Here is a 23136-nt window from a genome sequence, read left to right as displayed (position 1 = left end):
ATAACAAAGGCACCTTGTCAGGCAATTACAGATGTAAGAATGCTTTTCTCCTTTGGTCTTCCACTACATCCATGTGTTTTTCATTGCAGTGTTTGACTTTCATCAGGCAGTAGATGGGCTCCAGGAAGTGCAACGTCAAGCACAAGAAGGAAAAAAGTAAATCTTTTCAGTACCTTCTTTTCATTAATATTTAAGAAAATTTGAGAAATTGAAGTAAGCTTGAGGGGGTGAGAGGGGAAAGCAGTGTATCTGTAAAGAGCCTTGCTGATGTTATAAATTCTGAAACTATTCTGCTCCTGCTTGTGTTAGTGAAAAAACCCTGAGGTATTACTGAAAAGATGGGGTATAAGTTCTTACATAATTCCATTTTCTAGTTCTCTGCAGCAGAGACATTTTAAAATTCCTACCAAATCTGCAAAACCCATTTCCATTAAAATGATGCTTCCAATACAGTTTGATATCAGAATAGTGATGCTCTTTTGAATCAGGTCTCAAGTGTTAGCATGATTAGGCTCCACACTCATAATCCTTTATTGTGTATTCACTTACGCTTCATGGTGATACTAGTTTCCATTTTAATCTTAACTGAAGCACAGTATGTAACTATTCATAATTCATTACTCTGATTTCTGAAAGTTTTAGGTGAACACATTGTATTTTTCTCTCTTAGTCTACTAGTTTGTGATCCCATTGGACTATTTCAACCAACATACAAATAGAAATCCAAAATTACTGTATTTCTAAAATGCATATGTAACTAGGCACATAGAGGTAAGGAAAGAATTTCATTATTACCCTTGCCAAGGTAAAAGCTGTAACAGTTCATAGGGATAGAGGTGGTATGAATAATGCCACAGGAAACCAGTTTGATCAGTCACAGAACTGGTGGTTGTTTACAACTATAGGCAGTGCTGCAACTGTGAAAATGATGTTGGTTTCAATGGTAACAATGGTACCACAGGGCAGTGTAGTAAATATTATTAGTGTACAGTATATGTGTATACACACATAGTTTCAACAAAGCTTTTGTCAGCCAGACTCGAGATTTAATTATTTACTGCATACCATGAGGATTTACAATATGTATGAATATGCACAAGCATGGAAGTTGCTATATATTTATTATAATAGAGCTTCAGTAACTTTTTTGTTTCAGACCTCTTGCCCAGTATATGGTATGTTGAAGTGCTTTAACAAAATCATGTAGTATGAAGTATGTATTTTCATATGGGGGATTATTTTTTTATTAGTATTGGCACAACGAAGAAGGGGATTGGACCAACATACTCTTCCAAAGCTGCACGAACAGGTCTTCGTATTTGTGACCTCCTTTCTGACTTTGATGAATTTTCTTCAAGGTACAGCTATTTTAATTCCTAAACGTTAAGAGTGATACATTTTACCTGACAGATTTGCTTTTAAGGAGAGGTTTTAAAGTATGCTTGAATTTTGTATGTAAGTTGTTTAGAAGGAGAATGAAAGTGCAATGAATGTGTGTATTTCCTATACGTCAGAGTTTCTTGTAATTTAAAATGTAATTTTGTACCTTGGGCAATGCACTGGTTGAGGTATAGAAGTTCTGGAGATTTTCTCCCTATAGCTCTCAGTATATACTGTGTATATTATAAACTGAATTATTGCTGAAGTTACTGTGAACAGTAATCATGTTCTTCATAGATGTGATTTCAATATTTTACAGATTCAAAAATCTGGCACAACAATACAAGTCAATGTTTCCCACACTGGAAATAGACACAGAAGGGCAACTCAAAAAGTTGAAGGTAAGGATTTAACACTTGTTACATTGTTTTTCTTTCAGAGAAAGTGTAGAAGAAAACGGTAATGCTAATTAAAAGATAAAAATTGAGTGTGCCAGTACTACTTACTAAACTAATTGATATCTTCATTATTATAAAACATTTTAATAAGCAGTAGCTGAGCTTTGTTAAAAAACCCAAACACCAAACCACCTCTCTTATTGCAGACATGAAAATAAATTTTGAGGCTGATTTAGTTTTCCTATAGTATTTTATTCTTTTGACATAAAATAGCTGTTGCATTAAAGCAGCCAAGAGAATGCAGGGAAACACTTTCAGTTAACAGCCTCCAGCCATAAGTGGCCTGGTCTGAGAGACTTCCATACTTATTGAAGAGCCATTTGTGGAAGCTGTTTCAAGATTTTGGTATTGCAAGGAAAATGCTGGCTTGCAAACAAGCTCAGAAGAGTCACTGGTAAAACAGCTTCTTTTTTGTCTTTTTTTGTCGTTTTGTCTGGTACTTACTCAGAGCTGGCTCCCTGCCTTTAAAGATATTTTTTTTTTCATATTCATGAGTAGTGATTTGATTTTATTTTAATTCTTTTGGAGCTTGCATTGTCTCTAAGTCTCATTCTCAGTATGCATAAACTATAGGCATGTTTATATAGAGACTGTATCCAAAAAAATGAGGTAGCATACAACATCTCTGTGAATAGAAATAATTCACACTCTAGTGCCGTAACAGGTCATATTTTCTTATGCAAGTGGTTCATAGAATTGTTTTCAGCAGAATATATAAGGTAATGGTTGTGTTTTTCCAGTAAGAGAGTTACTGAAGGTGGTCTGTTAGGGTTTTCTAGACATTTGTTTCAAAAGAAGTGTTCTCTGCTTCCAGCTGTTGTCTGACGACACTGATGTTTCTACTCAAATTTTCAGGGATATGCTGAAAAAATAAGACCCATGGTTCGAGACGGTGTGTATTTTATGTATGAAGCACTTCATGGCTCCCCAAAGAAGATCCTTGTTGAAGGAGCCAATGCAGCATTACTTGATATTGACTTTGGTAAGTTACATCCTAATTGATGTCTTTTATTTTGATTTGTGTTTATATCAGCTTTGCAAACAGCAGGGAAGCAGGGAAATAGAGAAACATAATAGTCTTTAATAGGAACACATCTCCCAAAAGTCAAGTGCAGTAAGACAGATTGTCATTAACAGGATTAAGTGCTTAGGGTTTAAATACTGATTTTTATTTATTTATTTTTTAACTGAAGTTTATAACAGTGGAGTTGAAATTTCAATCCAGATATCCTGGTCTTTTTTTTTTTTTTTTTAAACTTTTAAATGTATGTGCACATTGCCACACATCCCAGGCACCCACTGTAGTGCTGCTGAAATTATTCCTCTGCGGCAGAAGGAGGTTTAAACTGGTGCAGATAACCTGTAAGTCTAGTTTCCTCACTTGATCTCTGCTCTCTTATTGAAAGTAATTGAACCGTTTCAGTCTCCAATGAACATGAAATGAAGAACTGGCGAGATCCTCCAATCCAGACTCGCAGTGTACAGATCATGAATAACCTCTTGAGAATTAGAAAAAATTACTGCAGGTATTAAGAGGCTCTTGTGTAGAGCACTGGGAATGTCAGACTGTGACCTTTACAGCAGGCTGTCTGTGGCTGTAGTGGAAGTACTTTCTGTGATATCCAGGACAGTGAAAAAAGCTTTACACAGCAGCAGCATCCTATAGTAGATCAAGTACCTAATGGAAGTACCGTGAAGATGCTTTTAAATTTCTCCCTTGTGGGCAATCCTCAGTGAAAGCTTCTAAGGATGAATGCAGAAAGGCTTACACATTGGAACAGAGCACAGACTGGATACCTCCTGAAGTATAAAAAAGCAGGAGATCTTCTTATTTGTGTGAACTTCTTGCTCGCTAATATGCTTATACAAATTGCCAGGATGAGTCAGCTATTGGAATGGAAAGCCCTTCATTTTGAGGGGTTTCTCTGGATCTTTAGAAGTCTTAAGTACATATTACTCACTACAGGAGGAAGCAGTGGGGAAGAACATCCTAATTAGTTCTCTTAAAAGCAAAATGGGCATATAAGAAGAATTTGCTCTGCTCTTTGCCTGCCGTTTCACTTTAAAGCCAAACACACAATTGGAAAAAACCCTCCTTTCAGCTCATAGAGGGAAGTTAGTCTTTGTTCCTTATCACTGCTTGAAACAGGGTCATGCTGTTGTTTTTCCGACAGGCACATATCCTTTCGTGACTTCATCGAACTGCACAGTAGGTGGTGTGTGCACTGGACTCGGTGTTCCTCCCCAGCACGTTGGTGATGTGTACGGTGTGGTGAAGGCATATACAACTCGAGTGGGAATTGGAGCCTTCCCCACTGAGCAGATTAATGTAGGTTTAATGTTACAAAATACAATACATACCATTTCCATAAAACAAGGTCAGTGGAAGAGGGTAGGGTTATGCCAACAATGAATATGCACCATAATAATAATGCCAAATAATTGCACTCACAAGGAGAGAAGAATTATATTATAAATGTCATGTCTTCAGAGGAAAGAAACACACATGTGGTGATGGTATCTGTTGTAATGAACAATGTGAGAACACATTTCATTGTCCTATGTAATACTGTTGGATGCATTTCAGTGATGAGAGTTTGTTGTAGACCAGAACTGTCATTGCATCACAGGTAAGCTTAAATTACAAGATTTAACTTGGGTGCTTAACATCCTGTGTTCTACACCCTGATTTATAGGCTAAAAGTGGTGTGTGCGTCAGCCAGTCATGCACAAATTGATCAATAAAAAGAAGGGAAGAGATTTTTATTCTTTTAAACAGTCTATTGTATTTTCCTTATCAAACTAGAAGACTCAAGGTATTGATTATGAGCTATGCGTGCATCAGTCTCCAAGTCAGTGAACTGAATCTAATTTAAGGATTTGGTCAGTAAAATCCTATCTCTAATGGCTCAAATGAGTTGGTGATATCCTTTACTTCTCTAAATCATGAGTGTAAAGTTTTTCTCCTTCATTTGTAACACATAATAAACACTGCCAGCCCAAAAAGAACAGTTGATAGTCTCATACTGTGGTAGAACCAAGGAGTATGTTGACCTAGACATTGTATAAGCATTGATCTTGTCTCAAGATTTACAGTCTTGCCTCAAAAAAACAATAGATGCCAAAAGACCCGATGAAGAAAGCAAATGCAAACAAAATTAATACCAGGCTGGGTTGTCAATGGAATTTGCCAGTCAGATGAGGGAGGAAAGTGAGTGTCTCCTTGGAACATGACATAGTCATGCTAAAGAAATATTTCAGAAATGCTAGTGACTTGAAATGCAAAGATCCTCTGCACAAGGGGCTTTTTTCTCTGCCTTTGTCCCCTTCTAATAAAACTTATTGGTTTGGTTTTTTTCTCCCTAGAGAATCCTTTGAATTGAACAACTCTGTTTTTCTTGCTCTTTGTCTGTATTTGTTTGTATTTGTTTTCCTGCTGTTTTTCAGTGAAATACCTTCAACATTCTTTGTCTTCTTTTAGGAAATTGGAGATCTTTTACAGTCCCGTGGCCATGAGTGGGGAGTCACTACAGGCAGAAAGAGACGCTGTGGCTGGTTAGATCTTGTCACTTTGAAATATGCTCATATGATCAACGGATTCACTGCGTAAGCATCACAGATTTTGCGCTACATTTGGAAGTGATAATTTTATGCTTCGCAGAATAAATATGTAGGTAACATTAATATAAGTCCAGTAAAGTGTTACATTTTAAGCAATAAAATAACTCACAGTGGACAACTGAGAATTGTCTTAATACTAACAATAATCTCATTCCTTTTGACTTCTTTCAGTCCAAGTGATTTTACAACATTGTAACAGTGCTTTTTTTCAATATGTTTGCACTTTGTTTGCATCAGATGGCCACTGTGGATTGGATAAATATTATCAGTTTTCTAACAGTTTGCTCTGTTCTTGATCCAGTGCTTTCATACCGACTTATGTCATATTCTAAACCCCACCGCTTTTGAACTTGGTTTGACTGGTGTGGTTGTAGGACCAATTCTGCATCACTTAGAACCACTACCTCTAAGTGAAGTAGAATGACACAATGTACAGCAGCTGGCACAGCTTTCATTCTAGTCCTGACAGGTTCATTTATTTACAAAGATGTAGTCTAATATTTTATTATAAATTCTGCTTTTAATAGTCTGAGACTTATTTTCTTGGGGTCTGGGCTACTTACTTCATCAATAAATTTTATAATTCAAAAAATATATACATGAAATTGACATTGTAAAGGAAAAGAGGCTATTTAAAGAATTGTTCAATACGTTAATGCTATCAAACTAGCTTATTCTAATGCTGGAATATTAGCACCTACCACAAGCAATTTCTGTATTTTCAGAAAAAGTTGCAAAAGCTTAATTACAGTTTTGTTGATACAAAGTGTAGGCTTAGCTGTGCATTTAGGCAAACTTGTTCATACGCAAATACTGACTCAGTCATTGTTAATCTGTTCAACTGAGGTTTAACAATATTTTTTTTTTATGCCACTAATATTCTAAGGAACAATGAAATTTGTTCATTAATGTAACAAGAGTTTTAAACATTTTCCAGCTTCTAATTTGCTTTCACCTACACAATTCTAATTTATGTGGAAATAGTATTGGGAAAACATGATGCTTCCTTCCATTTCAGATCTATACAATTACTGCGCTTCTATCAACAAAACTGTCTTTTCTGGTGACTGTGACAGTTACAAAACATGGGGAGATAAAAACTTCCAAAATGATCAAGAACAGATTCTGTGCTGCTTCTTTCTCAAAAGATCTTTTCATTTAAGCATTGCATTCATCATATACTTGGCACATACACCATGGATTGTTGTGTACAATGCATGTCTAAATGCTGAACTGCTTTTATTTCTACCAAGCAGGTCTGGCATACTGTTCCCAGAGAATTTGACTAGTTTTAAAATGCTGGGTGTTTTCTGGTCATTGAATACTATGATGCCACCTTGGTATTCCATTTTTGTGTTCCATTGTATTCATTCACAACATGAAAAGGTTTACTTAATCTCACTGCCCTGATAGCACAGCACAGGCACTGAAATTCAGCCTGGGGTCCTTCCTACTGAATTCTATATGTGATTTTAGTGGTCAGATTATGCTTTTGAAGTCTGTTTTTAAGAGTTTTATTTAGTAGGAGTAGCAGCAACAAAAACACAGTAAGTGCCACTTTCCATAGCTTCCATTTTCATGCATTGAGCAAACACTGCACCTCTGAGCAGCCAAGCATTTGGAAATATGTTTAAGTAACTCAGTTGCATATTCATCACAGAAGCATGAATTCACTCAACAGTGTTCAGAGTTTAATATATTTGTGTATTTTCACTTGCTGGGTAGCCTGAGCTGGATTCATGAATTTAGAACTAGGAAGGAAAATTGTAAAAGGAGGTAGAAAGTATTAAAGAGGAGATTCATCAAGTGGGTAACTGATGTTTTTCTGTACAGCTTGGCGTTAACAAAACTGGATATTCTCGATGTCCTTGATGAAATTAAAATTGGCGTTGCTTACAAACTGGGTGGAAAAAGAATTCCCTATTTTCCAGGTATGTTCTTAAATATCTATGTTCATTTTTCTCTTTCCTGCCTATTAAATAATACCTGTTGGGAAAGACTGCTAGCTCTTTAAAGTCAGGCATAAGACATGCCAAAATGAGCAACAGCATTGTTTTGACATTTAAAATATGCCATAATATATATATTTCCTCTCTGTACAATTCATATGATCCATATGATTTTAAGAGGTATAATGCTGTTTTCAAGATACTTGTAACAGTCGATGCCAGGATCAGTTCTGTTGAGATGGGGGATTCTAGAGGCAGCAGGGATATTGGCAGCAGCCAGCTTTCTCACCACTGATGACTTGTTCCTGCCTATGGGCACTGAGAATTCCAGTGGGGAAAAGCTTTCAGATGTCTGTTTTCAGTTAGTCTACAACTACCTGAAGGGAGGTTGTAGCCAGGTGGGGGTTGGTCTCTTCTCCCAGGCAACCTGTGAACAGAACAAGAGGACACAGTCTCAAGCTGCACCAGGGGAGGTTTAGGCTGGATGTTAGGAAGAAGTTCTTCACAGAGTGACTGGCCATTGGAATGGGCTGCCCAGGGAGGTGGTGGAGTCATCGTTGCTGGAGGTGTTTAGGAAAAGACTGGATTGGGTGCTTGGTGCCATAGTTCAGTTGATTAGACGGTGTTGGATGATCGGTTGGACTTGTGTCAAGGTCTTTTCCAACCTGGTTAATTCTATTCTATTCCATAAAGAAGAAAAGTTTGAGACAGTAGTACCTTGTCTGCAAGGGGGCTTCTACTTTATTATGTGCAAATCTGAACCAAAAAGTGTAACTACTGTGACCTTCAAATCATTTGTTTCCTCTGAGATAAAATTGCAGTCATCTAACAGAGTGTGCATCCCACGCTTTCTAAAAGAGGAAACATGTTTTCTGGATCCTCTTGAAACAGAGTTTATCTTCCTAAGTAACAGGAATTAATTAAAGTTAAGAATGAAGTAATGTACCAACCAGGAAAAATTCTGATTTTTCATATATTGGATTTTAAATGTAGAAAGATTTTGTTGGCCAACAAGCATAAGTGTGTTCTTTTAAAGTGGAGCAGCTGGAATTAACTGCAACAAAAATTGTTCTCTCACAGCCAATCAAGAGATACTACAGAAAGTAGAAGTAGAGTATGAAACAATGCCTGGGTGGAAGTCTGACACAACTGGTGCACGAAAATGGGAGGATCTTCCCCCTAAAGCCCAGAATTACATCCGCTGTGTGGAAAACCATGTTGGAGTACCAGGTAAATCTTTCTGTAGATGTACATATGAGGACCCCACAGCGGACAGGAACAGTGAACAGCTATTTAGAAGTGCTCAGATTTAGTCAAGAACTGTTTTGATTTGGGCAGGTAGCAATGGACCTGTATTTGGGCTGCTGCTGGTGGTAAATAACAGCTTGTCAGAGAGCAGGAAAAGGTAGTGTTATGTAGGCAGATCTGCAGTGTTGCAGAGAGCCCCAAGCTGCTGTTTACAAGGATTTAACCTCGGGAAAGATAAAAACGTATTCTTGGCAAACTGTTGCCTTCTGTCAGTAAAAAGATGGCAATCTGCACCATGTGTCCATGCATAGTCCTTTCAACTTACTTCCTGCACTGCATCCCTGTCTGAACATAAACTTCTCCTGGGTTTGTGTTTGTGGGGATTTTTTGGTGGTGGTGGTGTTTGTTTTTTGTTTTTCTTCCTTTCTTCAATACTTAACCATATATGGTGATGCATTACATAATGGCTACAAGATTGTTTACCCTAATTATTCCACTTAATTAGAATCTTAACATGATCCAACTCCTGAGGCTAATCCATCCAGTTTTCCTCAAATGTAGCTGCTAGAGCTCTGAAGGTGCAAAGAGCTTGGTATGGTATGAGCAGTGGCATTTGGAAGGGAATTTCCGTAGTACCAAACCTGCCATGTGTGCATTTGTTTTCCACAAAGCACCTTAAAGGTCATATCTGAGGGCTGTTGGCTAGTTGCAGCTGTGTCTATTCCAGTATTGTTCCTGGATTAGTAAGCATCTGATAGCAGAGCCTGAAACTTGGTGGATGGCTTATATGTGGCCAATGGATACAGATGCAGGTGATGGGGTGTGTGAATAAAGCTCCCTTCACTTGATGTGTCTGGCTCTCAGTGTGAAGGCAGGCTGCCTTGGTGAGCTTGATGGTTAAAGGACACCTACCAAGAATCAATTTTACAGTATTCATGGACCATAAAAACTGTGGCAGAACAATTAGAGTGGTATTTGGGGTGGCTGCTCACAATGAATAACGTTTTTGCCTGGAACCTTGCATTTAGCAGTATAACAGCATGTGTGTATCACTATCTCCTGGTCCACATCAGGAAAACTTTAGTCTAGAAAAGCTTTTACTTCCTTTCTTTTAGCCTGGCATCCTGTCACTCAAGAAAAGGACAGTTAAACATGCTTGATCTTGTATTAGGCCTTCTGTCTGTAGTGCTTTGTGTTTATGGTGTAATTAATTCATGCTTTCCAGCTTTAGTATCCTGCACTTCTAGTCTGGTAAGACAGCAGGAGTGAAGTCATTTTTGACTGTGAAACTTACTGGTGTTGTGTTTCAGCACAAAGTTGGCCAGTTTGTAGTGAAGCATGATGATAGTTGAAAATTGATTATAACATTTACTCTCAGTAATTGTTCTAACAGATGTGTTTTCCTCCCTAGTGAAATGGGTCGGAGTTGGAAAGTCAAGAGAGTCAATGATCCAGCTGTTTTAAAGGAATGAAGAACTTCAGTGAGAAGCACAATTTAGCATTCACCTGTTCTTTACTGCTTCCTCTTTAAATTGAGATGCTATTTAAAGCCAACATGTTCTTCTTGGAATTGGATAGAAACAAAATATATATTCTATGTTGCAACATTTTATTTAAGTTCTCAGTAAATCCAGTGTAAAATCTCCTTGGTGTGCCATCATAAAGACAAATATCTTTAACTAAATAAGTAGTTTATTTTAATTTGAGCCATGTTACTATTTGAAAGTATTTTCATCCATATTAGAGTTACTTCTTGCTGAAACCAGTATTAAGCCTGTTCAGTAGTTATTGGGTAACTTTAGAATTGTAAAGCTTGGATTTGTTCTTCAACTTCAAATGTTAAAATGTTTATGTATCTGGGTTGGCAGTAATAAGAGAGGAACTGTGCTTAGATTTGTTGGATTATACAGATTTCTGGTTTATACAATACAGTGATGTTAGGTAGGTGGTTTTGACTGCGCGAAGCAAACAAAAATATCTATGAATGGTGAGCGGATAAAACGCTTTTATCACAGAGGCTATCCTAACAACTCAGATAACATCTGTAGAGGGGCCAAACTGGGCAAAGTAGACCTGTCTAATCGTTCTTACAAATGTCTTGTGTACTAACAAACTATCTCCCTGGAGACCATCAGATGTGCAGCTTTTGTGAGTACGGAAGGCATGAGCGAAGGTGGAACAGAGAGTCGCCTCAGGGGTATGAAACACACAGGGAGAGCAGAGACAAGATAGCACGCTATGTTTTCTCAGTGAACCCAAAATGTTTCTTCCTGCTAGTGCAGAGATTGTAATTTCCAAAGTTTCACTGCAGTTCTCTGAGGAACTTGGGACCTGTGGCTGTAAGGCATACTCCTTTCCACAGCTCCTAAGTTTCCAAGAATAAATCAATGCATGACTTCATGATGACTGCTGCAGTATTTACACGCCTCACACTTTATGACCTTCCTCAGCAAAAATGTAATATCTATTTATAGAAGGGCATGACATGTGACAGCCAGGGTTGAGCCATGTAGAAGCCAGGGAAGGGTCCCAGAGTCTTCAAGAGTACACTTGGTTTTCTTTGTGGATCTTCTAATTCATAATGGCTATACTTCAAGAGCTCTCAAGAAAAATACCTACCTCTTGTAGAGGAAGAAAATAGACACCAGAAATGGAGTTATTTCCTAACTGCAGCATTTTCTGAGTAAGTGTTCCTTTTCTATATGTCTGAGAGCTATAACAATATTTTTGTATCATTCCCAGGGGCTGTGGAAATGGCATCACACCCTCAGTAACACCACTGTGTAGTGTGGAAAATACCCCTTTTCTGAGATAACTTCCAAGGATGCAAAGCAAAGACATTTTTGCATCGGAGATGGGGAAAAGGAAAAACCTGTCTGGAGTACCTCATGTCATACTCATTCCCTTTGTCTTTTCTCACTCCATATTAAATAACAGTTAATGTTAAACCCATTTGTGTCAAGAAGCAATTACAAAAGTACCAGTGCAAGCATATAGCGAACACTAAATTGAACTGCTCACAGATGTGTTGCTGCTTTTGTAGCAGAATTCTTGCACCCTCTGGCTGCAGTGCAGTCTCTTCATACACCAGGTATCAGACTGGCTTTATGCCTCTAGCAAATACTCACTCTGTCTGAAAAAAATAGCCCAAAGTGAGTCCTTAATTCAGCTACAACTCCTTTGTCAATCTCTTACAATTGTTTCCTCTCCTTGCTGCTGTTTTTGCAGTCTGTACAATGGCAATTAGGATTTCATTCTCACCTCTTTTACACTGCTTCTTGGATGTCTGGGAGTCAAGCCCTTCAGTCCTTCCTCTGTCATTGAGGAGAAAGCTCTCCCCCTCATATTTATGGATATTATAATGAAAGAGCAATGAGATTTCTGACCTTATTTAATGTTTGCAAAGCACTTCTGAAAGGTGCTTGGTAAGTGCTAATTATTACAAGCACTGTGAAATGTGCCTCATTTATATGAGATAATTTAAGCACAAGGATGCTTGGAGGTACAGTAATTTAAGTTTTGTTTTCACATGGCTTAACCTTCTGACATTTGCCTACTGGATGATCAAGATCTCTTCCTGTTCTTGGCCCCATTTTCATCAATGCATTTGTACTAGGAGTTTGCAGCTATATTTAAGCTTTAGTTGATTTGCAGGTGAAGTCCTGCATGAGCAAGCCACTCAGTGTGCTGAATAACTGGATTAAATGATCAGCTCTAAATGAAGTTAGGTTTTATAGCTTAATTTTCACAGGATTACTTTCTCTTGTTCACCTAATCTTTTTATTTTCCATTAAGTAATTTTTCCATTAGAGTCACATTGCCGGTCTCTGCATTCAAAGATTCATCAAAAACTCAGTGATGATGTCAGTTGGCATGATGTAATAGGTGATTATCCCATGACTTATTCTGCTACCATAAAAATCCCATGCATTTCATTTCATAGTGTGGATTCTTAAATGAAGCTTCTACTCCAATTGAATTTTGTGTGTGTTGTCACCGAGTTAAATGTGAGTAAGTTCAGGCTTTAATCAAAAGGCTCTTTAATCTACTGGGTAATACAATGCTTAAGAACATTTTGATGTACATTTGCTTTCATTTTGGCTCTTTCCATTATTTTGTATTGTTTGGGGTTTCATTTTCATAACAATCACTGTGATGAATTTAATTTCTTCTTTCTCCCCAGGCAAATGCAGTAATAATGAATAAAACTGTTTGATGCATCATCCTGTTAGATATCTGGATGGAAGAATAAGGATAAACATCTACCAAAATGGCAGAATTTGTGGCAAAGGTTATAGGTTTTTAAAAGTAGCAGTTACTAATTCACTTGTGCACATTAATGTGTTTGACGTTTTCTCACATTCACCCTTACGATGTGGCCTTCATAGTCAGGTGTATGCTTCCTAATACAGGCAGTGTAGGATTTTGAAGCTTTTGTAACCTTTTTTTGGCTATGTATGGTCTTACAGTTCTGGCATAATGCATTTTATAAAAGGAAAGGGAATGAAGCATTTCCATAGTAACATGCAAACTATACTTATGCCTTATGCAGATTTTTTTCAGATGAATTTTGGATCCACACCTGTTTATTTTGTCCTGAAAGACACATTAAAACCAATTTAAAGGAACAGTTCTTGGTCTCTATTTCTCTCTTCTATTTTTAGTTTTTTAACACCGTATATTTCATACAAAAACCTGGTTCAACATTTCATGGATAAACAACTAGCAGAGTTACTGAATGGCTGTTTTCTTTCAATCCACAGATTCCCAGAGTTGAGCCTTTTTTCTTTTTGACATCTTTCTATAAACTTTGTCACATTTTCCCATTTACAAACTAAGCAGTTTGCTAACCTTTACCTCTGATGGTTCATGGTTAGACATCTTTAGTTAGATCACTTAACTGAACAACGGATTTATTAATTGAAAAACATTTTCCAATTGATACAAAAATGTCCTTGCCATAGGAGCTGGCTTAGAACAACAGATGTGAATTCCATAGAGCTCTGTCAACAGCACTCTGCTATAAAGGAGAATAGATACTGCCTGAGATACATAATTATGACCTCTAAAATGTGAGTGGGCTTCAGATGGGTACTGTTAGGGCTTTAAGATGCCTCTGTAGAAATCACTTTTAGAAGGAATCTGGAAGAGCAGGTGGGTGATGTATGCAATAAGTAACTTCAGTTTAATATACAGTTCAGGGTAATGTCTGAAAGGTAAGTGATAACTGCTCTGATAATTAAGTAGTGTTTCTTCATTTCCTTTCCAGCAATTCTGTATATATATGCATATATTAGACAGACGGATGTTGGTCTCTTCTCCCAGGTGGCCAGTACCAGGACAAGAGGACACAGTCTCAGACTGCGCCAGGGGAGGATGTTAGGAAAAAGTTCTATACAGAGAGTGATTGCACATTGGAATGGGCTGCCTGGGGAGGTGGTGGAGTCGCCATCACTGGAGGTTTTCAGGAGAAGACTTGATGGGGTGCTTGGTGCCGTGGGTTAGATGTTTGGGTGGTGTTGGATTGGTTGATGGGTTGGATGCGGTGATCTTGAAGGTCTCTTCCAACCTGGTTTATTCTATGTATATACAAACCTCTGTATACACACACACCACACACACACATGTAGAATGGCCCTTGGTAGTTGAAATACCTGAAGCAGTTTCATCTAACTCCACATGATGCTGGCAGTGTCCAAGGTAGAAAAAAGGAAAGAGCCTTTTTTTTTTTTGCCCCTAAAACTGCCCAATGGGAGAACTGGTTTATTACTGGCCTGCCTGTCACCTGGAGAGCTGTCTTGTGTTTGGCAGGGAGGAAAGAAGATAGCCTGGTAAAAATGGAAGCAATGTGACCAGCTTGCCTCTGGAGAGTTGCAATTAATAGATTACTTCCGTGCCCCTACCCACTTCTAGTAATGTTTTATATGGGATCAAGCTCTAGCCAATTCTGTATTCCTCATGGAAGTGGCCCAGCTTCCTTTATAGTAACATTTCATATCCATCAGAGAACAGGTTTCAAGTGTTGGATGCTTATGAAAAGGATGAGCTGCCCTCACCCTTTCAACTTGGCATCAGACGAGAAAAGTTCATCTCCAACCATTTTATCTGTGGAAGAGGTTCAGGTTTGTGGTATAGACACTCTTATCAGGGAATAGCCTGTGGATTTGTTGGCTAATGATTTAAGCTTGTTAGTGACGGTTTTGTCTCTATCAGATCCATGTTGCCAATGAAAAAGCTGTCTGAGGCATGAAGCCTGCTTATCCGTCACAGTGCAACATGGTATTCGAGCTGTGAGAGAAGTGATAAGGTACAGAGCACTTCAGGAAGGTAGGAGTATGCGTTCTTCTTGAATCACAGGTCTATCACAAAGGAGCTTTTACTCTCAGATGGGGCTGGCTGAACCCCTACTTATTTCTCAAATTAAAAAATTACCCATCTAGATCTCGGCCACAGAGTGAGACATTGCAGTACAACCTAAACAAAGAATTTCAGATTTTTGCCTTTTAATCTCTTATATACTCTCAGGAAATCAGTTGTTCTAAAATATATTCATCTGTTATCAGTATCTTGTGAGTAGAGACTGTGCATTAAATATTTGCCCATCAGCCCTATAAGACTGTAAAAAATGGGGGGGGGGGGGAGAAGAAAACAGGGAGAAAGAAAAATAAAAACAAGAAACCAAACCCAAGAAAAAAAATAAACAGACCAGGAAAGAAAGTTTTCCATACATGTAGCACACTTCATACGTTCTTTCAACACAGAAAATTTTGGGTACCAACTGCATTTTTCAGTGGTTGGAAGCAGTACAAATTGTAATGCTATCTATGAAAATGTCCAGGATAAAAATTGCACTCATGTATTTGAACATTCTCACAGTCTTGAGGTGATGTTCCTTTCCTTTGACAGGCATTATCAAACACTGGAATAACCTTCCCAGGGTGGTGGTTTAATCCCCATCCCTGGAGGCATTTAAAAGATGCATAGATGAGATGCTGAGGGATGTGATTTAGTGCCAGACCTTGGTAGTTAGATAATGGTTAGACACAATGATCTGAAAGGTCTTTTTCAACCAAAATGATTCTATGACTCTGTGATTAGAGCTTTTGAAAGTTGAGTACATACACCAGAGTTGACATTACAGGCTATTAAATAGGGCCTCAGACAACAGTGTTAAGTTTCAGGAGATAACTTTTCAGCACTTGATAAGTTGCTGAGTTCTTCAGACAGCTTAGGTGGCTGCTCAAATCTTTAAAATACCTTGGGCAGAAGCACTGGAGGCATATTTTCTTAAGGACTGCAGAATAGTCACCTGTGCTTGTCCTTACAGCAGAGGTGACAGTATCTCTCTCCTCCTATATGACATAAAACTTTTGGTGCTAATTTGGCCTAATTCTTCAAATGTGTGGAAATGGTATTTGCTTGTGAGGTCTATGGAAGCCTGGCTGGCCTGTAAACAGAGGTGATCCTGTGCAACCACTAGGGAGTGACAAAATGACAAACTTGGCAGATAGAATGTATTGCCAGTCACTGCCGTGAAAAGGTGTTTCATGGTGCTCTTCACTTCTGAAGATGAAGCTTCCAGTTATAAAACTATTGCATTTAGAGTTGTGTTTCCAGTGAGATCCTTAAAATAGAGCATCTCTCTCTGCCATGAATGGAAACCTGTCATTTGAGTTCTGGAGCAGCTGACAACAGACATAAAAGGCTTTGATAAGTTTGAAGTTTGGGCAACAAAAAGCTTGTGAAGCTCAGGAAGATGCATGCTCCCTGTGTCTTAGTACAGACTGGGAAGCACTGGGATGAAAAGCAGCTCTGCTGAAAAGGACCTGAGATATCCACAGCAGATGTCAGGGTGAATATGAGACCAGGAGGATAACAGCCAGGAGATGGAGGGAAGGTATTTCCTCATGTTGGTGAGTAGTACTACTGATTCTTGCTAACTGTCCACTGGCATCCATTGTAATGGCATGCCTTGTGCCTTTAGTAAGCAGAGAAAAAGGAGGAAAGAACTGGTGAGATGTGGTTACTGTTTCAAGAATGTCTTGCTGTAGGTCAGAGTAACTGCAGGCCTGGTGCATGTGTAGGTCAGTGTTAAGGTTAGTGCAGCTTAGTTAGCATCCTGCAGCATCAAAAATGGGCAACGTAGTTCAAACTTAACTTTGTATTTTGTACTCCAGTTTTCTTCTGCTTCAGCTGTTCCAGCCGTTGAGCTGTGTCCTTTTGGATGCTTCATCTTGCTCTACAGTGAGTGTTAATCACTGTTCCATGCTTCGGTCTGTGTTACAAAGTAGCAGACTCAGCATGCAAACTGGATTCTTTTGGGATGAAATTGAACAAGAGATTCTCTCCAGCAGCGACCCTGCTGTGCTTGAGATGTTAATCAGATTTCAGTCTATGGGACCAGACAAGAGCTGCTTGGAAGCAACCCCCCACCTACAGTGTGGACATTGGGTCCTGAGCACCAACTCAGTCAGTCTAGACTATTAACCCTGTAGTTGCCGGCATGATTTTTTTTCTCTGCCTCCTTTTAAAGTACTTCATTTTTGGTTCTCAGATAATGCAATATCACTCTCAACTTGAAAGCTTATTTGAAGCATTTCTTCCTGCCCTGCAATTACATAGAGCCATTCTTTCAGAATTCAGGAATGTAGTTTTGATGTGTACCAGTGGGGCTGTAATCACATCTATGTGAGATAAAATACAGTTTGAAGACATTTACTGAGTAAGTTCACAGAAGGTTTGCTTTGCCATTCTGAAACAGCATTAAGTTTCTATCTATAGCTTCTAAAGAAGATTATTGGAAATTATTGATTCTCTCCTTTCCTTCCATTTCCTGAGGATTTGGCCTACTGATTTTAAGTATATACATTCTGCAGGAAAGGTAAGTATATACCTTCAGTGATCTCTACTTGCTTATATTGAGTACTGAATAAATTGGAGACTGGACAAAGAAGCCCTTCCAACTTTGCTAGAACTGAAGCTGGCATAAAACAGCAGTAAGGTTATGTGCTGGGCACTGAACCTGGCCAAATGGACAACTAGTGTCTGACTAGAAAGAACTAGGAGGAATGTCAGGCTGCTCTCAATTACTCAGACAGTTATTCAATGCCAATATTTTATATTTGCACCAGTTTAATTGGTGATGTATGCTGATGGTTTGTCCTAGAGTTTAGGTAGTGATAGAGAAGCACTATTAGAAACAGAGGCAATGCCTTTGCCATCGATCTGGAGATCTTCCAGACCTTGAGACAGAGAAGATAACAATAGAAGAAAATTAAATACAGCTCTGTCATATTAATAGTTTCTCTGAAATTCTCATGCAGAACAGAAGAATGCATATACATGGCAGGAATGTACTGAGCAGAAATACATAGAATAAGTTACAATAAATATACAGAATAAGTTATAATGGATTTTAATATGCATGAAAAAGGTGAGAGGAAGAAATGAAAGATGGTAGCTAGTTAAGGCATTACAAATGGGGTAAGGCGTTTTGTCTATCAGAGATCCATTTGTACCAAACTATATAATAATTAAAATACTAGACTGGTACTGATGAAAGTCTGAGCCCTGTGCAAGATGTATTGGTGATTTCCATCCAGGGGAAACATGCGAGCAGCACAAAGTCTCATTCTATTAACTGGCACCCTGGATGGCCAGCGTAGGACTGAACGTTGCTATTGTAGCTTGTGTCACACCACTGCTGTGAACTGCACAGCAGAGAGCCAGGAGAATGAGTGCCTTCAAGACTTCCCTGTGTAAACAGCTTTCAACCAAAAAGGCTGTACTAAGAAAATTTCCACATTAGCCTTAGTGATGGTCCCTGTAGCTGCAGAATGTTCTCTTGGCAGTGTTCAGGGACTTGTGTTGACTCTACACAGCTTCTGTTTTGTGGACATTCTCTACCCAGGATTGGTTATACAGCCACATATATTTAAAAATAAATACACTTTGTGGGCTGCTGCTGAGGAATCACTCCTCATTAGACATGGTGCGTGCAGAGAGCCAGATTCTTTGCCAGCATGCACTGACATAGTCCTTTTGAGGCAAGGATTCATTTCCCTAACAAAATAACAAGACTAAGACTGGATGCAGCTACAATGTGGAGGGAGAAAAGTTTTGTCTAGCCCTTCCCATGCTGTGTGTGGGAGGGGATGCTTTATGTGTGGAGATAGTGAAAGGGCAGAGGTGCCTGTAGCCTCTCCTAGGCAAATTCACATTAAATAATAGCATACTACCATCTGGACACAGATTTAAAGAATTGCTAGGACGGCTACCTCGTATTGAATGAAAATCATTGTTGCCTGCAGAGAAAGAAACCAGAACACCAAGGCACCACATCAGGAGTGGCAGTTACCACTGTTAGAGTTCAAATCCCTTTTTTCTTGATATTATGATAAAAATCTGGGAAGAGGCAAAGTAAAAGGAGACTGTGTGCAGTAGAGGTGAAGGTGCACAGCTGGAAGGGCCAGGAACAACAACCATGAAGGAAAACCTGAAGAATGCAGCCCTTTTGTAAACCCTGCATGTTGCTGTCAGCAGAACAATGACATCTTTGCAACAGCTTAAAAACAATTTATAGTCTTGAGAGTGCCCTCTAGTGTAAGTGGGACCTCCGAGTGTTTTGATGTACTTGAGTGGAACTGGTGTCTCAGCTATGAAATTCAACCACACCATGCTAATTTAAGAGTAATTACCAGCTGCCCTGCCAAAATGGCAGAACCTTGGCTTAACAGCAGCATACTTTAAAGGCCAGCCCTTAATCCTGCGCATCACTGGCTTATCAGATGTTTTGTCTGTGCATGTGAACCTATTCATCAAGATGAGGGTAGCAACTCGGCTGCTAATGAGTCCCAGTAAAATGACATGCACTTGTGAGCAGATAACATCTGATCCGTGTGCATCCCTTTGATCCAAGTTGTAAACATGTTTGTCTCTTAAGGCTGACATGCTACAGTACTATGTGAAAAAGGGTACAGAAGAAAGGAAATGGCTTCAAGCCACGCTGGCAAGAGCAGGTTTAATCTAGGAGATGGGTGTTTATCTCCAGATCCATACTGCAGAGCAAAGAAAGAAGAGTATGATGGAACTGAGACCATGGGGCACAGGGTGTTACTGTCATCCTACAGTGAGTATGTGTGTGCATCCTGATACCACAGCCGACTTAACAGAGGCTGCATGCTGGCACTTGGCTGACTACACCAGTTACTAAAACATATACTCCACTTAAAAGGATTTCCAGAATGTTCCTTTCACTGTTTTAGAATGAAAACTTTAGAAAAGAGCCCATGAGCTGGCCAAAATTCACTCTTTTTATATCAATAAGAATTGAGAGGAACCACTAAGGAAACACCTTAAAGCGATGTAAGAGACGGAGTCCCATCTCAAGGAATTCTGTTTCAATTTCTTTCAACATAGCCTAATTATGGAATGACAGAATATATTTGGTTGAAAGAGACCTTCAAGAGTCTAACCTTTGACCCAGCACTGATGCTGCAACACTAAACTATGTCCTTAGGGCCAGGTCCATAAGCTGCTTGAATGTCTTCAGGGATGGTGACTCCTCCACTGCCCTGAGCAGCCCATTCCAATGTTTGATAACCCTTTCAGTGAAAAAGTATTTCCTAATATCCAGCTTAAACTTGTAGCCATTTCTCTAGTCCTGTCACTTGCCATAAAGGAGAAGAGGCTGGTCCCCTCCTTGCTCCAACATCCCTTCAGGTAGTTATAGAGAGTGATAAGGCGTCCCCTCAACCTCCTCTTCAGGCTGAACAGCCACAGCTCCCTCAGGCACTCCTTGTAGGACATACCCTGCAGGCCCTTCAGGAGCCCCCGTCCTTCTCTGGACACACTCCACCACCTCAATGTCCTTCCTGTAGCGAGGAGCCCCAAACTGCACACAGTACTCAAGGTGTGACCTCACCAGTGCTGAGTACAGGGGGATGATCACCTCCCTGATCCTGCTGACCACTGTGTTTCTAGTACAGGCTAGGATGCCATTGGCTTTCTTGGCCACCTGGGTACACTGCTGACTCACATTCCGTTGGCTGTCAACCAATACCACCAGGTCCCTCTCCAAGTTTCTACATCTCCAAGTCTGTAACTTACCATGGGGCTGTGATCTAAGTTCAGGACCTCACACTGGGCCTTGTTGAACTTCATGGAGTTAGCCTTGGCCCGCGGGTCTAATCCATCCAGATCCCACTGAAAAGACTTTTCGACCCTCTAGCAGATTGACACGGATACCCAGCTTGGTGTCATCTGCAAACATATTGAGAGTGCACTCAATCCTCTCATCCAGGTCATTGAGAAAGATATTAAAGAGAACAGACACCAGTATTGAACCTTGGGGGACACCACTAGTAACTGGGCACCAGCCAGATTTAACTCCTTTTACCACCATTCTTTGGGCCCAGCCATCCAGATAGGGTTTTTTATTCCAACAGAGAGTGCACTTATTCAAGCCTTGTGCTGTGAGTTTCTGAAGGAGAATGCTGTGGGAGACCGTGTCAAAGGCTTTACTAATGTCCAGGTAGACAAAGTCCACAGCTCTTCCCTCGTCCACTAGGCAGGTCACCTTATTGTAGAAGGAGATCAGATTAGTCAGCCAGGACCTGCCTTTCATCAAGCCATGCCAAATGGGCCTGATCACTTGGTTGTCTCGTATGTGCCGTGTGATGGCATGCAGCCTGAACTGCTCCATAACCTTTCCTGGCACCCAGGTAAGACTGACAGGCCTGTAGAATAGAATAAAGGGGGAGATTTTACTTAGAGCACATGGATGGGAGGAGTCTGTGTGAGTGAAGCTGGAGATAAACTACATTTAAGGTCCTTCTAATGCTTATAGGAACCTACTAATGGGCATTTGGAAGAGTTAAAAAGTTAATATAGTCTCCTGTATTGCTCTTTATCTACCACCTGTTCCTAGAATGGAACTCTTTAACTCACCCTGGTAAATGGATAAAAGTTGCTTGCAAAACAAGGCATAGAGGGGAAGAAGTAAGTCTGGAGAATATTTCTATTGACAGAGCTGAATCAGCCATCATGGATATTTTGTCTGCTTAAAATGGAAGACAGAATTTTCCTCAGTTTGCTCTTTTCCAAGTTTGTAAATTCCATTCATTTTTAGAAAACATCCAGTCTCAATTTAAAATGTTTGGGATTTACACTATGACTTTTCCAGTCTATCTGTTTATTTCTAGTTGCATTTTGGAGTAGTTAGAAGCACTGGCTGACAGGCACATATTTATTATGATTGCCTTGCAGATGGGTCACAAACAAAACTCTAAACATCTGCAACTGCTTACTGGAGTATTTAAAAATCCAAATCTACACATTTTGTAGGCTGTCCATTGCAGTTCAGATCTGAATGTGAGAAACTCAATTAAATTGCTCTGAATGTGATATATTTAATTGTTCTCAGTGCCAAAGGGAAGCAACAACAGGTCTTGTAAAAAGATTGTTACCCTGAGCACTGTGTATTGGTAAACCTGAATCTGGCAATTCAGTGTATTTATAAGTACTTTGAGGTGCTTTTAAGGTGCTCACAATATGAAACAAGTGATAAATTAACAGTGTCAGTAAGCACACAGTAACACAGGGGAAAAACAGCTTTGGCTGTACTCAGAGTGATGGGCTCTGAATGAAGTGGTTGGCACACAGGAGAGTGATACTGTGAACCATTTATGAATAGTTCCCTGAAACAGGGAACTCAGTGTGGTATTTGAGTAGTAATCAAAATGACAAATCAGATGTTAGGACTTATTAGGGAAGGGACCAAGAAGAAAACCCCTTTAGATCTGTAATGTTTAGATGGATAGCATGCCTGCAGCTGGTGCACTGGCCCAGCTTCAGGAAGGACTTAAGAGGCAGGTACAGAAAAGGAAAGCTGAGGGTGCCCATACCCTGCAGGTTAGGTACGCTGCCACCTAGTCCCCCACTGCCCAGAGGTTCCCCCCCTTCTCTTCCCATGCACACCAGTTGCTCTCCAGACAATGGTGCGCATTGAGTTCCAGTGCCGTGTGCTGGGATGTGGCACAGGTGATGCGGATAGGGACAGTGCAAAGGAGTACTTCAGCGTGGTAAAATATTTTTGGCTTCAATAAAAGGTGGTAGGGGTTATCCTTATATTCATGTGTTTTGTGGAGAGTCAACAGGGAATGGTTATTCATTATTTTTTATACAACCAGATGGGACACACAAAAGAAAAATACCAGGCAGCAAACTGACAACAAACCTGATGAAGCTTGGGGTTTTTTTTAAGTACTCTATTGGTAAGTTCAAAACCTTGCTAGGCAAAATAAGAGAGTAAACATTGCCAGTTTTGAGAAGGGGCCTGGGCAAATTTATGAAGAATGCACCAACTATTAAACATTAAGATCCAGATGGAAATTGTGGCTCAGAAAATTCTGGAAATGTGAGCTGCTGGAAGTGGTGAAGGTGAGCTATGGCCAGAGTCCTCCTGTGTCTGCCCCGACTTT

At 39.6% G+C, this 23136-nt stretch overlaps 1 protein-coding gene across 1 annotated transcript in view; it reads left to right on the top strand.

Moving 5' to 3' along the window:
- ADSS1 (adenylosuccinate synthase 1) overlaps positions 1-13281 on the top strand; it is a 28383-nt gene extending 15102 nt beyond the window's left edge. Inside the window, exons 5-13 of the mRNA XM_054161771.1 lie at positions 90-156; positions 1251-1358; positions 1700-1781; positions 2694-2820; positions 4013-4167; positions 5320-5444; positions 7293-7390; positions 8489-8638; positions 10068-13281. Of these exons, the coding sequence (XP_054017746.1) occupies positions 90-156; positions 1251-1358; positions 1700-1781; positions 2694-2820; positions 4013-4167; positions 5320-5444; positions 7293-7390; positions 8489-8638; positions 10068-10120 (965 nt within the window). The 3' untranslated portion in view covers positions 10121-13281. The remainder of the gene's footprint in view (positions 1-89; positions 157-1250; positions 1359-1699; positions 1782-2693; positions 2821-4012; positions 4168-5319; positions 5445-7292; positions 7391-8488; positions 8639-10067) is intronic.
- The last annotated feature ends 9855 nt before the right edge of the window (positions 13282-23136 follow it).

The sequence above is a fragment of the Dryobates pubescens genome, chromosome 5 (genome assembly GCF_014839835.1).
Source record: "Dryobates pubescens isolate bDryPub1 chromosome 5, bDryPub1.pri, whole genome shotgun sequence".
Lineage (NCBI taxonomy): Eukaryota > Metazoa > Chordata > Aves > Piciformes > Picidae > Dryobates > Dryobates pubescens.
The sequence above is the reverse complement of the archived record's forward strand: the minus strand, read 5'-3'. Positions and strand labels throughout refer to the sequence as shown.